We start from the raw sequence: 18556 nt of genomic DNA, 5'->3' as shown, positions 1-18556 counted from the left end.
GAATCGGCATCCCTTGCTGTAAGGGATGAGAGTGATATTAAAACGCTTTTTAGTGCGTTTGATGCAGAAACAAATGCACTTAAAAGACGAAACCTGTACAAGTGGTTTACTTTGATAATGTTGTATTTTGGGAAAGCATTTTGTGTTGATGCCAAATACGGAATACTGGTGATATTTCGAATCATTCTCTTTTGCAACATCAGAATTTTTATTTCATTTGTTTTAGTTGTCGTAGCCCACACAAGACTACAATAGTTAACATGCGATGCAAATAATGCATTGTAAATTTGCAGTTTGACCTGTGCAGGAAGGAAATCCCGGCATCGCGATAGTACTCCGGTGACTGAGGACAGTTTATTAAAAAGGTTAACTATGTGTGTGTCCCAACCTAGGTGTGCGGAATATTGAAACGGCATTCTAATTTGAAATTATCCATTGCAGTATTGGAAAAGTCCGCAGTGTTATCTTTATTTATGTTGTGCCTTGGAATAGTAATTCAAGTTCACCAAATGACCCGCCTTCTCCTGCTGTTCCCCGGGTTGCTGTTTTCGTGCAGTATGGGGGATCAGGAGGAAAAACTGCCAAGACACGGGTAGATTTATTATTAATCGCAAATTAGCTGTGCCGCACTTTCTTCACTACAGGGACCAGAGAGCTGGACGGGTGGCGCCACCACTCGGAGCTCCCCTCGTTACTGGAATAAGTCGGCGCCTTCCATTGTTTTTGTCGTGTTTGCTTTGGTGCTTTCAATGTTTAAATGTTGTTGTCAGCGGATATGAGCAGTGAAAGGAAGTCTAAACAGATTTGTTTGGTTCTTAGATGCACTAACGGCTACATAAACTCGTCGGGTGTCTCTAAGGTTTGGGTATCGGCTACATTGTCATGAGCGCATTTTGCAGCGCTCTACACCTGGCTCCACCCGATCTAAGCAGGAATAAAAATATGAATATTAGTATTCATTTCTACCACTTTAAATACTTTTCACTGGTTTCAATGACTACGGTTTTCTCGCCAGCCTTAACGGTGGGATAACTCGATACGTGCGCTTTGAAGATAAGGCACTTACGTAAGACTTCGATTATCGTGTGGCCGTGGAAAAGTTTACGCTTTCTGTCTGAAATAATGAGCTCTGTACCTGCGATTTTCATGAGTGAAAGCATGGGAACCTGAGAGCTGAAGTGGAACGTGCCTTTGTAGGTGTCATTTAGTCAAGGCCAATGTAATACAATTACGCAACAGCCCGAGCTGCAACCCCCCTTCCCACGCCAGCCCATATCGCACGCGCTCACGGCCCACGGCGAGAAACAACTTTAGCCCAAACTAATGTGTTAAATCGGCTAATCAGACTATCTGACTATTGGATAACTTGATTATCTGAGCTCTTTGCCCCAGCCTCAGCGCCCCGTAGGCGTCCTCTTAAAGGCATATTCTCCTTTTCCGAAACAAATAAAAGCGATTAAGGGCGCCGAGTTTGTCAGCTCTTCCGGGGATTGGTCAGTGGCCTTGCACATATAGGCAAACAATACCGTGTACCGAGATTTTGACGCACGGGCGACATTACCGAGACGTGATGGAAATTGTTTTTGATCCCTTTACTCTGGCATTGCTCATCCCTGAGTCGTAGCTTCGGCACATACAATCAGGTAAAAGCGGCAACACTGTTTCCGTACGTCCCAACCAGTTACAGAAACAGACAAAATAATTGAACCTACCTAACGTTGCGACAAAAAGGTAGCTAAACATTAGCGCTAAAATTGTATTTTAACAGCGATCATAAGAGTATTTTAAATAGTTGTTTTGCGAGCGTTTTGTTATTTTGAAAATCGGAGTTTTTCCAGGTATTGCTCCTCGTGTTTTTTGAGATTAACTGCAAATCCTTTAGTTTCTAACAAAAATTCGCACTGGAAATTGAACAAAACACTTTTTATTCACGAATGTTCATCCTTCCATTATAGTGCACAGCGTCATTGAGAGTTATTTTACCTAAAGCTTGTTAACCTGTCCAGCGAAGAAAATTTCCTTTGTATTTCGGTTCCTAATGAAGAAGAGGAACGGATGGTCTACTTTCACTACGGGGATTCTGGTGCTTGTACGGATGCCAACAACGACAGCAGTGGCAGCGGCGGCTTCTGTTCCCTCTTCATCGACCTTGACGACAGCCCGCTGTACTACGTCGGTCACGACCAGCTGTCGATTACCAGTCATCCCCGAAAGGTCCGCATTTCCAAACATTTGACGCAGACCTAGGTGTGTCAAGTTGTCCTTGAGGTCGTTTTTCTTGTCCAGCTCAAACCTGCGCGAAAAGATTCAATACAAACTATAGGTTTCTTGTTACATCCAACAATCAACCTCGACGGCACATTAAAAAAGTGACGGGAAGCATTTGTTGCACTTGGTTTTCTTAGTCCAGATTTGAAAAGATCGTGCTCAGCAAATTTTGTTCATGTCACTCACAGGTTATATCACATTTACATATTTTTACTCCTGGAAAAGATCATTATATGGCAAGTTGTGGTGGAAAACTTTAGTAAGTGGAGTATTCAGCTCTCAGAGGGTGGTTCCCTCCGTCGAGCACCTAATTTGCTGCGGCATTCGGTATTGCCCGGTAGATCAGTTTGCGATGGTAATTCAGGGCTGCGCGCGAAAGATCGGGTTCACGTCTCCAGGTAGTGGGGTTTCGTTAGAGAGACAGAGCCTGGTGTTTGGGGTATTCTTGGGGTATAAGAAGTGACAAAGGTTTGTCTTTCCTCCACAAGATGTCGATCGGCCAAGATACGTGGTAGGATAGAAGGTGTTCTATAGTGAGATGCTAGAGAAAGCGTTTAAATGATGATGATGATTATGATGACCTCAAATTTTTTGGCCCGTACCCACAAGGGGGGATTGGCCAGGGCTAAATCGGTTAAAAACGTGGGGACTTCAATACACTCATTTCCGGAAAGAGGCTGTAAAAGGAAACTTAGTTGTTAATGAAACCCGAATTACCCATTAATCAGCACCGCTTAGCAATTCAAACGACCTGAGGCAGAAAGAAAATTTTGAATGCAATTATATATATCCCTTCTTGCAAACCCCATCTTTGATGCGCCAATAGATAATATAAGTGTTATCGATAAAGTCAACCCCAACCTCTCAATCGGCTCCTTCAAAAACAGTTGTCTAGCTGAAGCGTTTAAAGCTGGCGCTACAGACAGGCTTCTTCGCGGGTGATTTTCGCGTGAAGTTAAGGAATTGTCCAGTCTTCAATGTTCTATTAATCTGTGTAAGTGTTTGGGTTCCTTTATTTTTTGTCGCAGTTGTGTCGGGCTTCCACTGCTTTTCGGAGGATGGGGTCTCGGGGAATCGCATAAATGATGGTCATTGCGATAGAGAGATGCAAGCCCAGATGTTCACATCAGGCGGACTGGTGAAATGTGTTGGCTTGGGTACAGGATGTTACGGGTGGTCAGGGAAGTACATCCTGGTGCCTTATTTCGCCATGTTCATTGTGAGTAAGGCAGAATCTTTTTTTGGGTTGCCTCATGGGCAAGTGCTTACAACGATGGTGATTTCACACTATTTCGTTCCCGTGCGCACAGTTCGTGCTTAGCAACCGTAGGCTGCCCACTCTGTTAGTTGCTCTGCCCTCGCCAGTGACCACAATGTCGAGCAATTGGTCGGTTTTTCGTCGGTATGTTATGACTATGAGCAGCACCTAATTTTGTGATGTGCCGGTTCGTCCCTCTGCCCTTCCATACGGTTGGGTGGCGTTCGGTGCTCCTTGTAACGAGTCTTGCATGTCTTTTCTTAACCCCTGGTTGCCGCGGTGGTAATATCATCAGCGTACAGCGCGTGCTGATTTCCAGTATGGCATAGAGGAGAGAGGGAACACAGCTTAGTGCTATGTGACTGAACATTGGGAAAGAACCGGATCCCTTGTGTGCCAGATAGTGTTGCTGGGAGATCTTCGCCAAACCCTCATATGTAGTTGTATGTTCGGCGGCCGCAATTGGTTGCTACTAGGTTTTATGGCATGCTATAGGCCTTATGCAAAATCTGCTGCCCTCTCGCGGCCACCGCGAGCGCGACCGCCATGTTCAAGGGCTCAACTGGAAAGCGGAGCATCGAACTGCAGCGAGTTCCCGGCGATCTATCGTTTCCTGTCGTCCAGGATGCCTACATACTGTTGTGTGCCATGTTGCACACAACGTGGGAACAAGGATGCTCAAGGGGCAAAGGTAAGAATGCTAGAAGTCAAAGTATTAATGTTTATTGCGTGTCGCGCGCGCGTGTGTGCGTGCCGCGCGTGCGTGTCGCGCGCGCAGCGAATCGTATTCGTGTAAAATTCGTTAATGTAACAATGACAACAACAAATTATGTCCGTGTGATATGAAAGGGGTTACCAAAGAACTGCCTGCTTGTCTCAGTATGCCAGAATTACCTCGCGCTAACGCAGCGGCGATTGCGGACTATACTACTTCGGTGATCGGCGCGAACGCGACCTCGCGCTAACGCAGCGGCGATTGCGGACTACTACTTCGGTGATCGGCGCGAACGCGATCGAAGCTATAAAAAGAATTACAACGAATGCTGAATGGAACGGCCAGCGCTCGTGCGTGTAATACTGCTAAATTAGCGTTCGTGCTTGCTGGTCCGGTGTTTGAAATTATTTGATCCCTCGGAAGGCAGGAGTGTCAACTGGCTTGAACAGAGAGGGTGCAACCGCTTTGTTTACATGCTTTGCGAGTTCAAGGCGAACGTCGCTGCTGCAGTTCATGTCCGGACGTACTTTATGTACTGTTTGAAAGATTCCGTTTTTTTTCATTCTCACAACGAAGAGAAGTTTGCACGCGATGTAAGCATTCTGCGTTCACACCAAATGCAAGGCAAAATGAGTTCGAGTGGTCGCGTGAACTAACTCCGTGCCGAACACGAACCATCGCTTGATCCGCGGTTTTTCTTGCCATGAATGATGATTATCTGGCCAAAAGCACACGCAAAAAAAAAAAACGCTGCGCAAAAAAAGATGCCCTTCTAACAAAAAAAGATACATGGAAAAAGACGCAGTTTAGGTACATTTATTGTATGCTTAGTTCTGCAATTAGCGCAATAAATGATTATTGAGCATTTTCAGTGCATAATTGAGGAGGTAACGAAGGGGAGGAGGGGGTAGCTGTTTCGTAGACATTGTTCTCTGGTGTGTACCACCGTTGTACCCTCTCATTTTATCAAGTATTTCTTTGCTACCTTCCTTAAGTGAACCTATCGTATCGTACTTGCGATTACAAGCTAGCACACACTTTCAGTACGGAAAACAAGCTAAAGAGGTTGTTTTTTCCCTCCATGGCAATCATCACTTCATCTCATTTTTGCAGGTGTCATTCCACTGCATTCCTGATGGTGAAGAAGCTCGGAAGGCATGGCTGATTGCCATGAAAAGGGACCCCCCATTCAATGTCAGGACTGCCAGAGTTTGTTCGCAGCACTTTACTCAAGATGATTTTGTTTACTCAACAAAAGCAAGCGCAAAGTTGAATCGCGGAAGAGCGAGCATTCGTCAATGTTTTTTCGCTTTCATAAGGACGATTTACCGCACTGTTTGTTGCAAAACACGATACCCCAGCGCTACTTGAACAAACAAGAGCCGTGAGCCAAATATTTATTGCATAAAATAAGAAACGCACAAAAAAGTGAAACGGAACACGCGTGTTGCGGCTGCCCGAGCGACTGATTTTTCAAAACTTCGATTTGCGTGCGGCACCATTGAAGGCTCGGTAAGCTTTAGAATGTAATTCATTCTAGGCACCATTAAAGAACTTCTGCGCAAACTTTAATGCACATACAAATAACAACAAACCAGGAGTACTTCCCTGGCGCACCGTTTCGTCTTCATCGTCGGCAGGCAAACGTACGATTCGGTGGCGAACTTGTAACTGCGCTCCTGGTGCCGTTGCGATTGCGTTTTGGACGCGTAATACGTCTCCGCGAAGCCGGACGGGAACCGGGGCAACGCAGACACGTCCACACACTATTCATCAGTCATTACGTGCGACAACACAGCACGACACGTGCAGCGAGTCACCAAGAAGCGATAACACACACGCGCAGCACCTTGTAGCAAACGTATTCCTGACCGGCGTTATCCTTAAACATGGCGTCGAAGCGAGGGTTCGATTCGGCTGCGACAGAGGGCAGCACTTTTGCATAAGGCCTATTGTGAGCTACATTTTAGAAAGCGCCCTAGAGTTCTAAGCTGAGTAAAGCTTTTATTCGTGTGGTGTTATTCGGTCAATAATTTCCAACGATCAAATAACTTATGAAGGCATATCTAAATTTTTTGTTGTTATATTTCCGTCCGATATTTTTATTGCCTCCTCGTCTCAAACACGAAATATTCTGCTGGTAATAATCGATTGTCCTACACGATGAATTCGCTTCTCTTTTTGTTTTGTAGTACATGAACATCTTTTGATAGTAGTTCCAAGGTTCGGAATTGTTCCCTCTACGAGGTCGCGGGTTCGATTCCTGGCCGCGGCGGCCGCTTTTCTGATGAAGGCGAAAAGTAAAATCGCCCATGTGTTCGAGATTTTGGCGCGCGTTAAGGATCCCCAGGTGGTAAAAATTAACCCGGAGCCCTCCACTTCGGCGCGCCCCATCGCCTGCGTTGCGTCGGCGCGTTAAACTCTACAATGAATTGTTCCCTCGAATTGTTAGAGGCTTTCTCCAATAAGACTATGTTGTGGTGTTCAGTTGTTCTGATTCATGCAATACATGAGTGCTTGTTTGTAATTATACGGCTGAACTTAGGGAACATTCATCGCGACATTCGATTTAAACTGTTTCATAGATATTTGTTTGCATTTATTATTTATCTACTACCAAAACAGCCTGTTCATCAGAGAGCAAGGGGAGGGCGCAAACCTATTTATATTTCTCTGAATCTTTAACATTTCGAGCAAACTTTCGAACGTAAACAATGGCATTGTGATTCAAACGCTTAGCCACTGACATTGGTACGAGTACTTGTTTCTAACAGATCCTGCTGGCGCCGAAATTCGCAAAAAGGATTTGAAACGAGCCGTTATAATGCTCGATACCTTTTCCGACAAGCAGCTAATACAAATTGCGGAACATTCTCACTGGACATCACTATTTTCAGGCCGTAAAGTAGGTTTTTCTAGGCCCCTCTCGGAGGTTTTGGAAACACCCAGAACATATGTCATTACTCCGTCAGTGACCCCATGCGCCAAGGAGAAGTTCAAAAGCAGTAAGCTTCAGGATTTAACGACCTGCACAGCGTCTCAAATAGACAATTCTTGCGAAGGCAGCCATGCGGAGATTTTAGATTTAATAAGCCTGGTGCCAGTATTCGCAAAAGTACTGCAAACTTGCGGGGCACAGTTTAAGTCTCCTGCTATTGGCGCTTCTCTGTAAAAAGTGTTTGAAAACCCCATTCTGAGTATTCGTTCTTGCGCTAAACGTATAGCAAATTTCGGACCCTTGTATTTTACAATCAATAAGTTTTTGTCTGTGTCGTAGTTTTTGTTATCACTAAGCGTAGGCAGAACAGGAGACCATGTAATGTTGTTTCCGTTGCATGAAAATCCTTAGATTTTGTCATTCCGCTTGATTGCCTTATGTACGAAAAGAAATTCCTGGATTACAGAAAAGGTTCGCATTGCAAATCATGTTCCTTACATAATTCACCACAAATAGATGCCGTGTAGCGCGTTGTTTTGGTAGGATATAAAAAAAGGGAGGGTAACGCAGTTACCAAGTTTAATATCGAATTCTACAAAAACAGAATAAATACAATTGCTTGCGCGGCCCACCACTGGTAAGGCCGGCGCTGCGATCGTTTTGTCGTCACTAGTAGGATCACGGTTAATATGTTGCTGCATAGTTGGCTTGCAGCACGTGACACTTCGCTTTGGAAGCGCGTTCTAAAAGTATTTTCGTGTTAGATACCGTCGTTTGAAGGTAATTCTCAGTGCGTCACGTGCAGTTTGACCTCATAGAGACTGTATAACCGTATCAACTGTGGTAAATTCTCCGCAAACAACTTGAGCGTGGCGGTTTATAACATATGCGACCGAAGGGTAAGCTGCGGCTTGTTTCCCCGACCAACAATGTAGACTACGACGATCGCTAAGCGAAGTTTCTAGATTCCCCTTGATTGTAAGAAACGTATAAAGCAGGAAATCATGAAGTGTCTAGTGGGGCAGTGCACGAACCGCAATTTCTAGGCCAGATCCCCACCCCGCTCGAGAGAGACACGGCCCAGTTCGGGCCCGGGCCGAAAAATCTATAAAAATTGAGCCCGAGCCCGGCCCAAGCCGAACGAATTTTTTAAATTCTGAGTCCGAGCCCGGCCTGAGCCCGACAAGCTTCTAAAATATGAGCTCGAGTCAGGCCCGAGCCCGCCAGAGTGTTGTTAAATATAATCCCTAGTCCGACAGGATATTAACATGAACTTGAAGATGTTTGCTGTTAACCTAAAAAGCGTAAGCACAAGAGAATACAATTATTTTAGATTAAAATTTCCTTTAAACTTAAACCGAACTTTGTACAACTTATCCTCGCTTAGAAGCTGTATTTTCTGTAGTCGTGTAACTTCATTTGCCAGTCTTCGAAATCATGGCACACCCGACGATACTTTAAACTATTCCAAGTAAGTGGATTTTTTACTATTGCAATTCTTGAACAGATATTGCTGCTTTCATGCTTTCATTCCTTGCTGGAATTTCATCAGACGATGCGTCCGGTTTCACCATTTGATTTTTCTCTTTTCCCTTTAGTTACGTTGGCAGCATGATTTTTTCTGCGCTTCTGTTCTTTCTTGTCTTTAGTCATCGCTCTAAAAAATTCTTGCGGAAAAAATCATGGGCTCTGCTTAGAAAATCGGTACTACGATCTCTGCACATACTGCAAAATCCAGGTCACATTTGTTCTGCTTTTTGTTTAGTTCGAAAAGGAGAGAGAAAATAGAATCATGTCGTAGTCTGTGCCTGGAGTGCCATCGTTTTCTGGCCCGCTCTCTCCCACTAAGTTGGTGGAATCAAGACGTTTCTTTTATTGATGTGAAGGATTTCTTAGTGCAGTCGTCTCTTTATCATATCTTTTAATGCCACGGCAGTGAATTAGCACTTCCTTTTTTGTTTTCACTTTACCTGAAATATCAACAAGAAAACTTTCTTTGGCCAAAGATTTAAAATTTTCGGCACAGGATAGCCGGGCCTCAGGAACTGCCCGGGCCGGATCGGACCGGCACGGCCCGACAAAATTTTTGTTCAAGCCCGAGCCCGGCGCGGGCCCGAGAAAATACGTGCTACCCGGCCCGAGCCCGGGCCGCGGGCCGGGTCGGGCTTGGGCTTTTCGGCTGGCCCGGGCCCGTGCACTGCACTAGCGCCTAGTGCTCGCAGAAACGCTCCGGACACACACCCGCCGTGCCTGCCCGCACGGCTGACTGAGTGGCTCGAACCGCGCAGGTCGCGGCACCAACAACCTGACGCCGCTTTTTAAAATGATGCAAGTCTTGAAAAAGAAGTTCCAGGTTGGGGAAAGTGAACGTTAGTGTGGTGAAAAATTGTGCTAGGTAGTCTCATGAGCTGCGGTTTTCAAAGCGATGCTGAAATATCTGCCGTGATTTAGCCGACCGGCCGTAGAGGTCGGTCCCGGCACCACCGGCCCGTACACGCGCGGTGTAGCTAGTGGCCGAAGGGTGGCAAGAATCTGTCGAGGCCGTGGCAGGCATACAGTGTTCCACATACGAGAATAGGCGTGACAGTTTGGTTAAAAGTTACGTTAGGCACTCTCATTTGCAACTGTAACGATAGCAGCGATGAAATATCTACAGCGACGCTAAGCCTAAAGTTACCAACATTCGATTACGTGCGTCCGAAGCCGGCGGCGATCAGTTAAAGAAGACCCTTTCGTCGCGCGCGCGCGTGTTGCGTTTGTGTTCCGCTAACTTCTTCAAGGCCCCAACGCTCGGTTCTCCTATTCTAAAACTCCCAATTACCCCAAATAATTCACGACGTGTTTCGCATCGTACACAGCCCCGCCTTTTGTGAGCAGTCTCGAGTTGCGAAATTGATGCAACAGAAAGGCAGGCTCACTGGGACCAGACAAACACTCACATTGCAATTATAAATTACCACGCCGAGGTCCAAATGAAAACTAAATATAGCTATGTCCAAACCCGCTCGAAGGCGTTCAAAACTGGCGTTCATACCATTCATACATTGCGGACAAGTGATCGCGAAAAGTAAACATATCAGCCGTGCAGAGTGCAGGCTATGGAGTGATCGTCAATTAAAATCCGGCATAACTAGAAAAACATTGTAGGGGAAATAAGCACTGATCAAGCTAGACTTCAGATCATAGCAGGACTTTTAAGCCAGGGCGGCGAAGCAATTCGATCACCGTTATCACGTAGTCATTAATTTAATAGGCAATGCAAGCAGTACGAGCGGTGAGATCACACATGACCGACCCGTTTTCGTTTCTGTTACAAGCTTGCACGCAGAGTCTCGTACATGTCACCTCACCGGTATTTCATGATGAATTTACAGCGTACTTGTCTCGGCATCAGTTGCATCGTCCTTTGCGTTAACTTGCTGCGTACGAGCTGTGGGTCACGTTGGTAGCAACTACCTAAACGCGCCGGTGTCGCCGGGAGAACGCGAGTCGGTGATTGCTGGCCCAGAGTATTCGGTCGGCAGACCACATTTTTGGGTAATTTGCACCAAGTCCACAAGGAAGGGAGAGAGGGTGACCACACACACACACACAAAAAACACGCGGTCACATACGCAAAGAAAATGTGTTGTAGCAGACGACAACGCGCCCCGGCTTCCAACAAGTGATGTCATTCGTAGGTTGCGCCACGGTATGTCGTCGAAGCCAATATAAATTCTTGGGCCTTCATTTTGCTCATACAGTACATTCTTCCAAGCACGCTAATATCCTGTATAAGAAAGCCCTTAAGACAACTGGATACCTGCTGCGGGCTGTGCGACTTGTTCTAAAAATTAAAGCTTCTTTTTTTCAAACCCTTGCTTCATCTGTTACTTAAAGGTGGTGCTGCCGCCGGGAATCCAAAGAATGCCTTCATATTGCAAAAACTGTCAACACTGAACAAGAAAATCTGCTTCATGTGCGGAGAAATTACCACGAACTTTCTCATTCTTACACTTTATCACTGTTGTTCAAAACCCTTATCGGCTCCCCGTTTCTTGTAACACCACGTTCTCTTCAGATTTGAAGCCAACGCGTCTAAATATTAAACTGCTCCACAAAAAAACTGATTTGTATTAAGAGTTGTTTTCTATGATATCAAGATTGACACTTACATCCGGGTGATACTTACATACTCTTCATATGAGTATTTCAGTCTGCAATGTAAAATTTACAGTTTGTTGTACGTCTCTTTCTTTTATTTTGCCTTGTTAAACGTTTTTTGTTTATATTGTAGGTCTGTTTTATAGTAGAATATATTATTCCTAGTTTCACCGTCGGTATGTCCACTCCAGTGATACCGTTGTACATATTACCCAGCAAATAAAAAACTAGCTATTGCACTTCGTTATTATAATACCCGAGCCAGAAATATCAAAAAGAGCCGAATGCATATTGAAGTAGAAAAGATTGGGACAAGCTGTTATGTCAATATTTCCAGGTGGGCCGTGTACTTCAGAAATCAAGAAAGGTCACCCTAGTGCAAATAAAAAAAAACATTTTCTGCGCTAAACAATTTCTATAGTTTGTTTCATGGAGATCATTTCTTAGAAGCAGGGAAGCTATATCTTGTATTAGGGGTTTCCGGTGCTTTTTGGAGGGATCGGTCTTCCCCACCTAGCGGTCTTCCCTGCGCCGCAGAATCGGTCATCGAACAAAAATTGCTGCGCGGGACAAGATTGCCGACAAGCAACCAGTTGAAGAGGCGGGTATCCAACACGTGTCATTGGTGGAAACACCGCATTGAAATAGTCTTTACGCCACTTGTGAGGGCCACGGACATGCGCTTATATTTTAAAAAACAATAGTCCTTTTTGGCCTACTTGGACGTGGTAATTTTGTCGTCTGTATGTCTGTCACCCACTGTGACCCGCGATTTTGTCGCTGGGCCCAGGGATAACACAGTTTGTGAAGGATACGCTTATATACGCAATGCCATTTCTAAACACTCAAATCTGGTAGCAATGCTCATACATTTCGACATTGTGGAGCAAAAACAACAGCAAAAGAAGTCGTATTCGAGGAAAACGTCACTGCATATTTGATATTTTCTGTGTTCATTTACGATAAATACCTTGATTCGTGAGTTCTGCGATAGCAAGTGCAATACTATGGCAGTGTAGAAAAAAACGCCCACCGCACCACCGGGGAACTGATAGAGATGTAGGTTTTCTTGAAATTTTGAAGTGCGTGAAAAAACAAATTTACTTGCGTCTCCTTTTCTAAAAAAAATATAAAAAATGAAAAAAGATGATTCCCCACCCAACTATAAAAAATTCGTCATCTAAGGCGAAAATTTGACATTTATGGCGAAACACTTGGATATGTCGTCAAGGTTGAAAAGTGACCGTAATTGCTTGAGGTTACGCGAATGAGATTAAATTACGGCCGCTGTAATCATAGAATAGGTAAATAAAATATACATAGGAATTTATTTTGGTTCAAACGCAACTTGCACCCCGGTCACCAGCAGCCGCAGTCAAGCGTGGTGCCTACAGCAGTAACCCTGTTCAGTGACAGGACGAAACAAGAATTTTCCGGATGGGTTCCACATGAGAGGTGAATGTGACGGTACCGGAAACAAATGCAGAAGTGAAGGTTTTTGTAATCACCGTATTGTGCCTTCACATCACTGAAGAATTTTAAATGTCCGATAAATGTTTCTCACAGCAGTGAAAACAACATAATTGTTACATGCTGCAATACAGAATTCCCATCAGAGCTTCCACTCTCAAACTCTCGGCAGAATTATACGTCAAGGCATTGTTTTCAGAAAGCATTTCGTTCCCTGCAGTTTGGTGCAATCACAAATTTCAACAGTGAAGTTTTGTTTGTGTTTTAGTGTTAGCCTGGTTAAAAAAAAGGAACGAAAGAAACCTGTTTTGTTTTTTCAACCACTCATACCTTCGGGCACTAGTGGAACCCTCTGGCAGTCGCCCTGGATGCGCACGTCTGTGCGTTTTCCAGGGTGATTGCCGGGTGGCGCTACCGATGTGGCCAGAAGTATCTTCAATGGTGCGCCCTGTGGTTTGTCTTTCCTTTCTCGGTGCTATTACGCAGGACGAAAATTTGCTCATTGGTGCAATAGTTCATACATTGTGAGCGGAGTTAGCATAGCTCTAGAAAGGATGGCCCCAGATAACACGATTTTCACTCTTCAGCAACCATGGAAGTTGTCTTAAAGTGTCAAGTCTAGATGCAAACACTGGTCAAGAAAACGCAAGCCATAGATATGATGAGTTGTGTAGCACCGCCGGACGAAGACTGTCGTCTTTTGGCGACATGCACCAAAGCCCGGAGATACGCTGACAATATTGTTACGGTGGCCTAGTGCTAATCGACAAACGATTTTACGTGCTACTTTTTCGTCATGCTTCTGCCATCACATTTTCTACAAAGGTCCGTTGTATTATCGTATATACATCCAGGGAGATGTTTTTTGTTGGAATCGAAGCGATTACGTCGTTGCACGTTAGGGGCACAATAAATTAAAATGTAAAAATAGAATTGATACTAATAACGAGAACCAGTTTGAAATACTTACTTGGGAAGGTACAAGTCGATAGTTCCGTTCCTAAACGATGAAGTTGCCAAATCCAGCTTGGAAACGGTAAGAGCTTGCTTGAGAGCTTCCACGCCGGTTCTCTGAGAGGGCAGCAGAATGATCATGCTGTAGTTACCTCTACGGTACAGCAACTCTACCACGTTCGCCTGAAGACTCCGGTCGAATGCATAGTTCGTCTTCAGTTTCTGGAACATCATATCCACCTCAGCGCTCTGAATGCCTCCGTTATAGAAAGGCTTTTTGTGGGTGACGTTTTTCATAAACTGGCTTGCCCACAGGCCCTTGTAAACGATGGCGTTTACCAGAACTAGCCTCGTGTCGGTACCGAGGGGCTGCTCGAACAGCTTCGGAATTTTGTCATGCGTCGCCTGCTTCACCCATGCGTTGATGGCGCCCACCGCTTGCGCACCTTGGTGGACAAAGTCCACGTTGAAAACATGAGCATTAAAGCTTTGGTTCAGTTGAGCGTAGTACGTGTCGAGAATTTGAAAATCTTGTTGTACAGCCGCACTGTTTGCCACTTCGAGGCCAACCCTGGCCGCATCAGCTTGGAGGCGGTTGTTTTGGTGGGTGAACGCCTCCTTTATATCAGCCTCATTGAGGCCGGCTTGTGTGTAGCCAAGAACTTGGGACATCTCCTGATGAGTAGTGCCACGTGCGCCAGCAAGGGTCATGCCGAGAGCGGTGGAAAGACTGTATGGTGAGAAGAAGACGTTCTCGGTTTGACTGCTTGGAAGCGCTTTCAGAAGGCGTAGAGCGAAGTCGTTGTTCGCTGATACCAGCTTCTGTTCCTTCTCGGAGAGGCCGAAGGAGGGTTTGCAACACCCCAGGGCTATTACGGTGGCTAATGCTAAAAGTTGCTTCATGATGGCGTGGCACTGCACAGAAAAGTAGAAAGGGTTACTGTAGCAGTTTATTGGGGAATAAAACGTACGTGGAGTGGAACAGAAAGTGGAATTTGGTACGCGGCCCCGCCAAAAACGGAAGTCATGCCTGAACCACTTGGAGCATAATATAACTGCTTATGGGGGGCAAATTAAGGCATTGAACGGATGGATAATATGTTGCATTTTTGTGGGGTTTTTATTCACACATAAATATAATATGCATTAGTGACTACACACGCTCCGCTGATTGACGGCATCCGACAGGTAAATCTTCTATTGTGGGAGCTCATTGCTTAATTCGTAACCTATGTAGGCACACTGAAAGTGGAATCTGTTTTTTATTCGTTTTATACTGACGCGTACACTACAATAGGGCCTTTCGATGAGTTAGAACGTGTGCAGTTCTTTAGGCAAGCGTTTTAACAATATCGTACTTGCGCATACAATTAGCTACATCGAAATCTTCCTACCAGTTCACCGATAATGTTTTATCACCACCTTGAAAAACATCCTAGAAATTTGGTTCGTCTGTACACAGTCGGCAATGAGTTCATTAAAAATTGAGGTGAAAGTGCAAGATACTGTTTCTAATCCTCTGACCGTACATTCGAAGTCTTTCGAAACTCCAATACTTGTGTTCAGTGATGCACAAAATACACTGCTACAAAAATACAAAACTAAAATGCAGGACACGAGATTGTGTACGAGATTGTGCGTACGAGATTTAGGCGCACGTTAAAGATCCCTAGGTGGCCAAAATTAATCCGAAGCCCTCCCCTACGGCGCGCCTCATCGCCTGCGTTTCGTCGGTGCGTTAAACCCCACAGTCAAACGATACTCATGCGCTCCTCACGACGTACAGAATGCTAAAGCGTCTGTGTGCGATTTTCAAATGCATAAGTGAGATTGGCTCCCATCACCGCATTCCCCTCACCTCCTCATCCTAGGCGTCGACAATTTGTGTGGGCTACCATGTTTGACTGGTTCTATTGGGTAGGCGTGTACAGTCACCACGACGGACATCCAGCTGAATATTTTCCAAATACTCTGGCGTAGGAGGTACCACGCTCTTTTTACAATCACTAACCAAGTCGTTCCTGCAGTGGCGTCTTCTCCTAATACCCTGGAATGGCCCGCGCCAACTGGCTCTGTATTGTCTTCACATTATCAATGACATAAATTGTTGGTGGGTGCAGCCAATCCGATGATGATGATGATGATGATGATGATGACGACGACGATGAGAACATCGGCGATTATTTTGGCGGAATCATTTTTCCTTTGCTTCGTCTTTTTCCTCTTTCTGCGATTGACAGGCTCGGCCAATCGCCCTTGTTATTACAATGTGACCACGTTCTTTCCTCCTTGTTATTATAAACTGTGAATGTTAGAGCTATGCTTTTATAATACATAGGAAATGTAGCAATCACTTTGCTTTGTGCTATTTCTCTGTTACGATTGTGTTACTATGCTTAACTTTTTGAACAGACGTGTTATTATGTACCCTGTATATCGGGTGGCTGAGGCCTCTGTCAGGCCACGTTCGCCTTTCGTCTCAGCCTCCCCTTGGTTTCGCCAAGAAAATAAAAATCAAATACTAAAAAAAGTGTAAATGTGCTTTCCTATTTGTTCATGTAGCATTCGCGAACTCTTCTTGCTCGTCTGCTTACATTTCTTTAGGACATGTTTCGATGTTCAGTCAACATCAAGTTCACTAGGTTAATGGTATCAGCCATACATGCTCGCAATTAGCGTAAATGTGCTTTGCTAAATTCTGCGGTGGAATATCTAATTTTTTTCAGTAGGTGCCGGGGATTGATTTCCCTCAACGTTTTAAAACGAAAACCAGAATGCGATAACGTGATCCACATTTATTCAACTATAGTTACGAATCGGTTCGGAGAGCGAAGAATCGCAATAGTGCGCCCTAGACTCTAATCTCTGGCTTAAATTTACGCAGTTTTGTTCTCAACTTTGTTATGATACTTTTTCCCGTAACATTTTTATGGGGCACCTCTCCCCGTTCTAATCTATGCGTATTTTTGCCTCAATACTCTAGGGTGTCAGAGATTTTGCCGTTTTTAAATTGAACTGTATCTTAAAATAAAAGGCACCGGGGTCTTTAAATGATCAAAAAAATACGGCCTACTTACGCCTACCATCGCTTCCCGCCGCTCGTTACCGTGCTGCATAGGTTGGCACACCTTGGTAGCTATCGGACTAGAAATGCGATCGCATAAATCATTCTAAAAGCAATCAAATCCACGAATGCGTACCCTCGCGGAGCTCTTATATTATAAGAGAATCTGCAAAAACACCACAAAATTTAAATCTCTTCTAGTCCAACAAAATGTAGAGGGGACCACTGGCGCCTGCTTAAATGTTTTTTCCCGCAGTAGCACAATGACAGGAAACCTGTCTAAATGTTTTCTTCATTTATATTCTTGTTAAAATCCAAAGCATTTCTAGCCAATATATGTCCTACTTGCAGCCATGCTTTCATTGCTGCTCTTAACAGGGGTCTTGTATTTGTTTTAAAATTATATTCAATTTTCGGCAAAAGCTACACAGTTTTCTATATTAACCAATGGATTAAATTCAGACAAAATATTCGAGTTGTACGCTGTACTCAGTTACAGAGAAAACGGAAAATACATCGCTCTGAACAGCACGTTTAAGGCAAAAGCGGCTCTGGTGATATAAATCTATGAAGACGTACCCATGCGGTTTTGTAATATGTTAGAACGACCTTAGCTTAACTTTATTGTCATCAGTCTGCAATGCACACCGTGTTCCTTCTACACTTCCTTAGTTTAACATAACTAGAGCCAATATAACCGTATAGTGTCTAGCACTTCTAGAATTTTAAGAACGCACCAATTTATTGTACTGCAATGCGGCAGTAAATTCGTATGTCATGTTTTTCTCTATTCTGCAGTGAGCTAAATGTCTCATTTCTGCTTACAACTGGGGCTGAAATGAACTTGAAATGTGCGTGGTAAAATCGTCTAAATTACTGCCGAGGCCTTTACTCTTACCTGGTTTGTGTCCGTCCAACCAGATCTGTAAGTATTCCCGAGGATGAAACTGGATTGAGATGTCCCCAGAAAACCCGGTTGCGAAGGCGAAGAACGACTGGATGCCTTGATGCTTTGCACCCGCACTATCCAAGTGCGTCTAGCTTATATCTTGCGGAGCCAAGCAATCTATCTGGGAGAGCTTTATCGCGTCAAGCTCTCGCTTCGGAAGTAAGAGAGACGCCTCGAAAGCAGGGCGATGAACGACTCGTCTCGTTTTAGAAAAACAGTCCCTGGTCAGGTTTCAAACGTCTGGAAGAACCTACACGTGGCATAGAAGCCAAGGACGACAGCGGCGGATTGCGAAACGTCACAGAGGCTGCATCAAATTTCTCTCTTGAAGCTTTTGTCGGCAGCACTGATGACCTAAAAAAGATTCGTGACCCTCGATGGAGTATTCTGCTTGATAATGTTTCATGCAACGGAAGTTATATAGAGAGCAATCGAATATCTTACACCCTTTTCGGATTTCACTTCAAAAGACGACGTGAGGTTTATGCATTTTGGCCCTAGGTGTCTCCTCGCCCACTACAAACAGAGCATGCTGACCTTGCTCAAAAGAAAGCCAGCTGGTTGGGGCTGATAAGCAACTCTTTGAATATGGGACGCCTAGAATGGTTATTGTATTTTTGCATTCAGGGAATTGTTTTATAATATTGATCCTCCGAGCGATTTTCTCCGTTTTACACCACTAAATGCAATACCACTTAATAATCTGCCGCCTGTGTGCTTTGCGTTATTTAACAGGATATAATGTAGCGTTTACTATTTTGTTTTAGTCCAGGGCAACGGCTTTAGTGTAGTTATGT

At 44.6% G+C, this 18556-nt stretch overlaps 1 protein-coding gene and 1 long non-coding RNA gene across 2 annotated transcripts; one reads left to right on the top strand and one right to left on the bottom strand.

The window, feature by feature from the left end:
* Positions 1 to 1908: 1908 nt before the first annotated feature.
* Positions 1909 to 17866, bottom strand: LOC144140831 (iripin-2-like). The gene is made up of 3 exons (XM_077672339.1): positions 17709 to 17866; positions 13763 to 14661; positions 1909 to 2293 (listed from the first exon to the last, which is right to left on the bottom strand). Exons 2-3 carry the CDS (start codon positions 14647 to 14649, stop codon positions 1984 to 1986), a joined length of 1197 nt encoding a protein of 398 aa, XP_077528465.1. The 5' UTR covers positions 14650 to 14661; positions 17709 to 17866; the 3' UTR covers positions 1909 to 1983.
* On the top strand, positions 3471 to 5486 carry LOC144140832 (uncharacterized). The gene is made up of 2 exons (XR_013316363.1): positions 3471 to 4217; positions 5355 to 5486. It is a non-coding gene; the product is annotated as an uncharacterized LOC144140832 (long non-coding RNA).
* Positions 17867 to 18556: the final 690 nt, after the last annotated feature.

Source organism: Haemaphysalis longicornis, unplaced genomic scaffold (genome assembly GCF_048455015.1).
Source record: "Haemaphysalis longicornis isolate Haplotype H1 unplaced genomic scaffold, Haemaphysalis longicornis Haplotype H1 scaffold_52, whole genome shotgun sequence".
Taxonomy (NCBI): domain Eukaryota; kingdom Metazoa; phylum Arthropoda; class Arachnida; order Ixodida; family Ixodidae; genus Haemaphysalis; species Haemaphysalis longicornis.
Note: the sequence above shows the minus strand (reverse complement) of the source record. Positions and strands in the feature narration are given on the sequence as shown.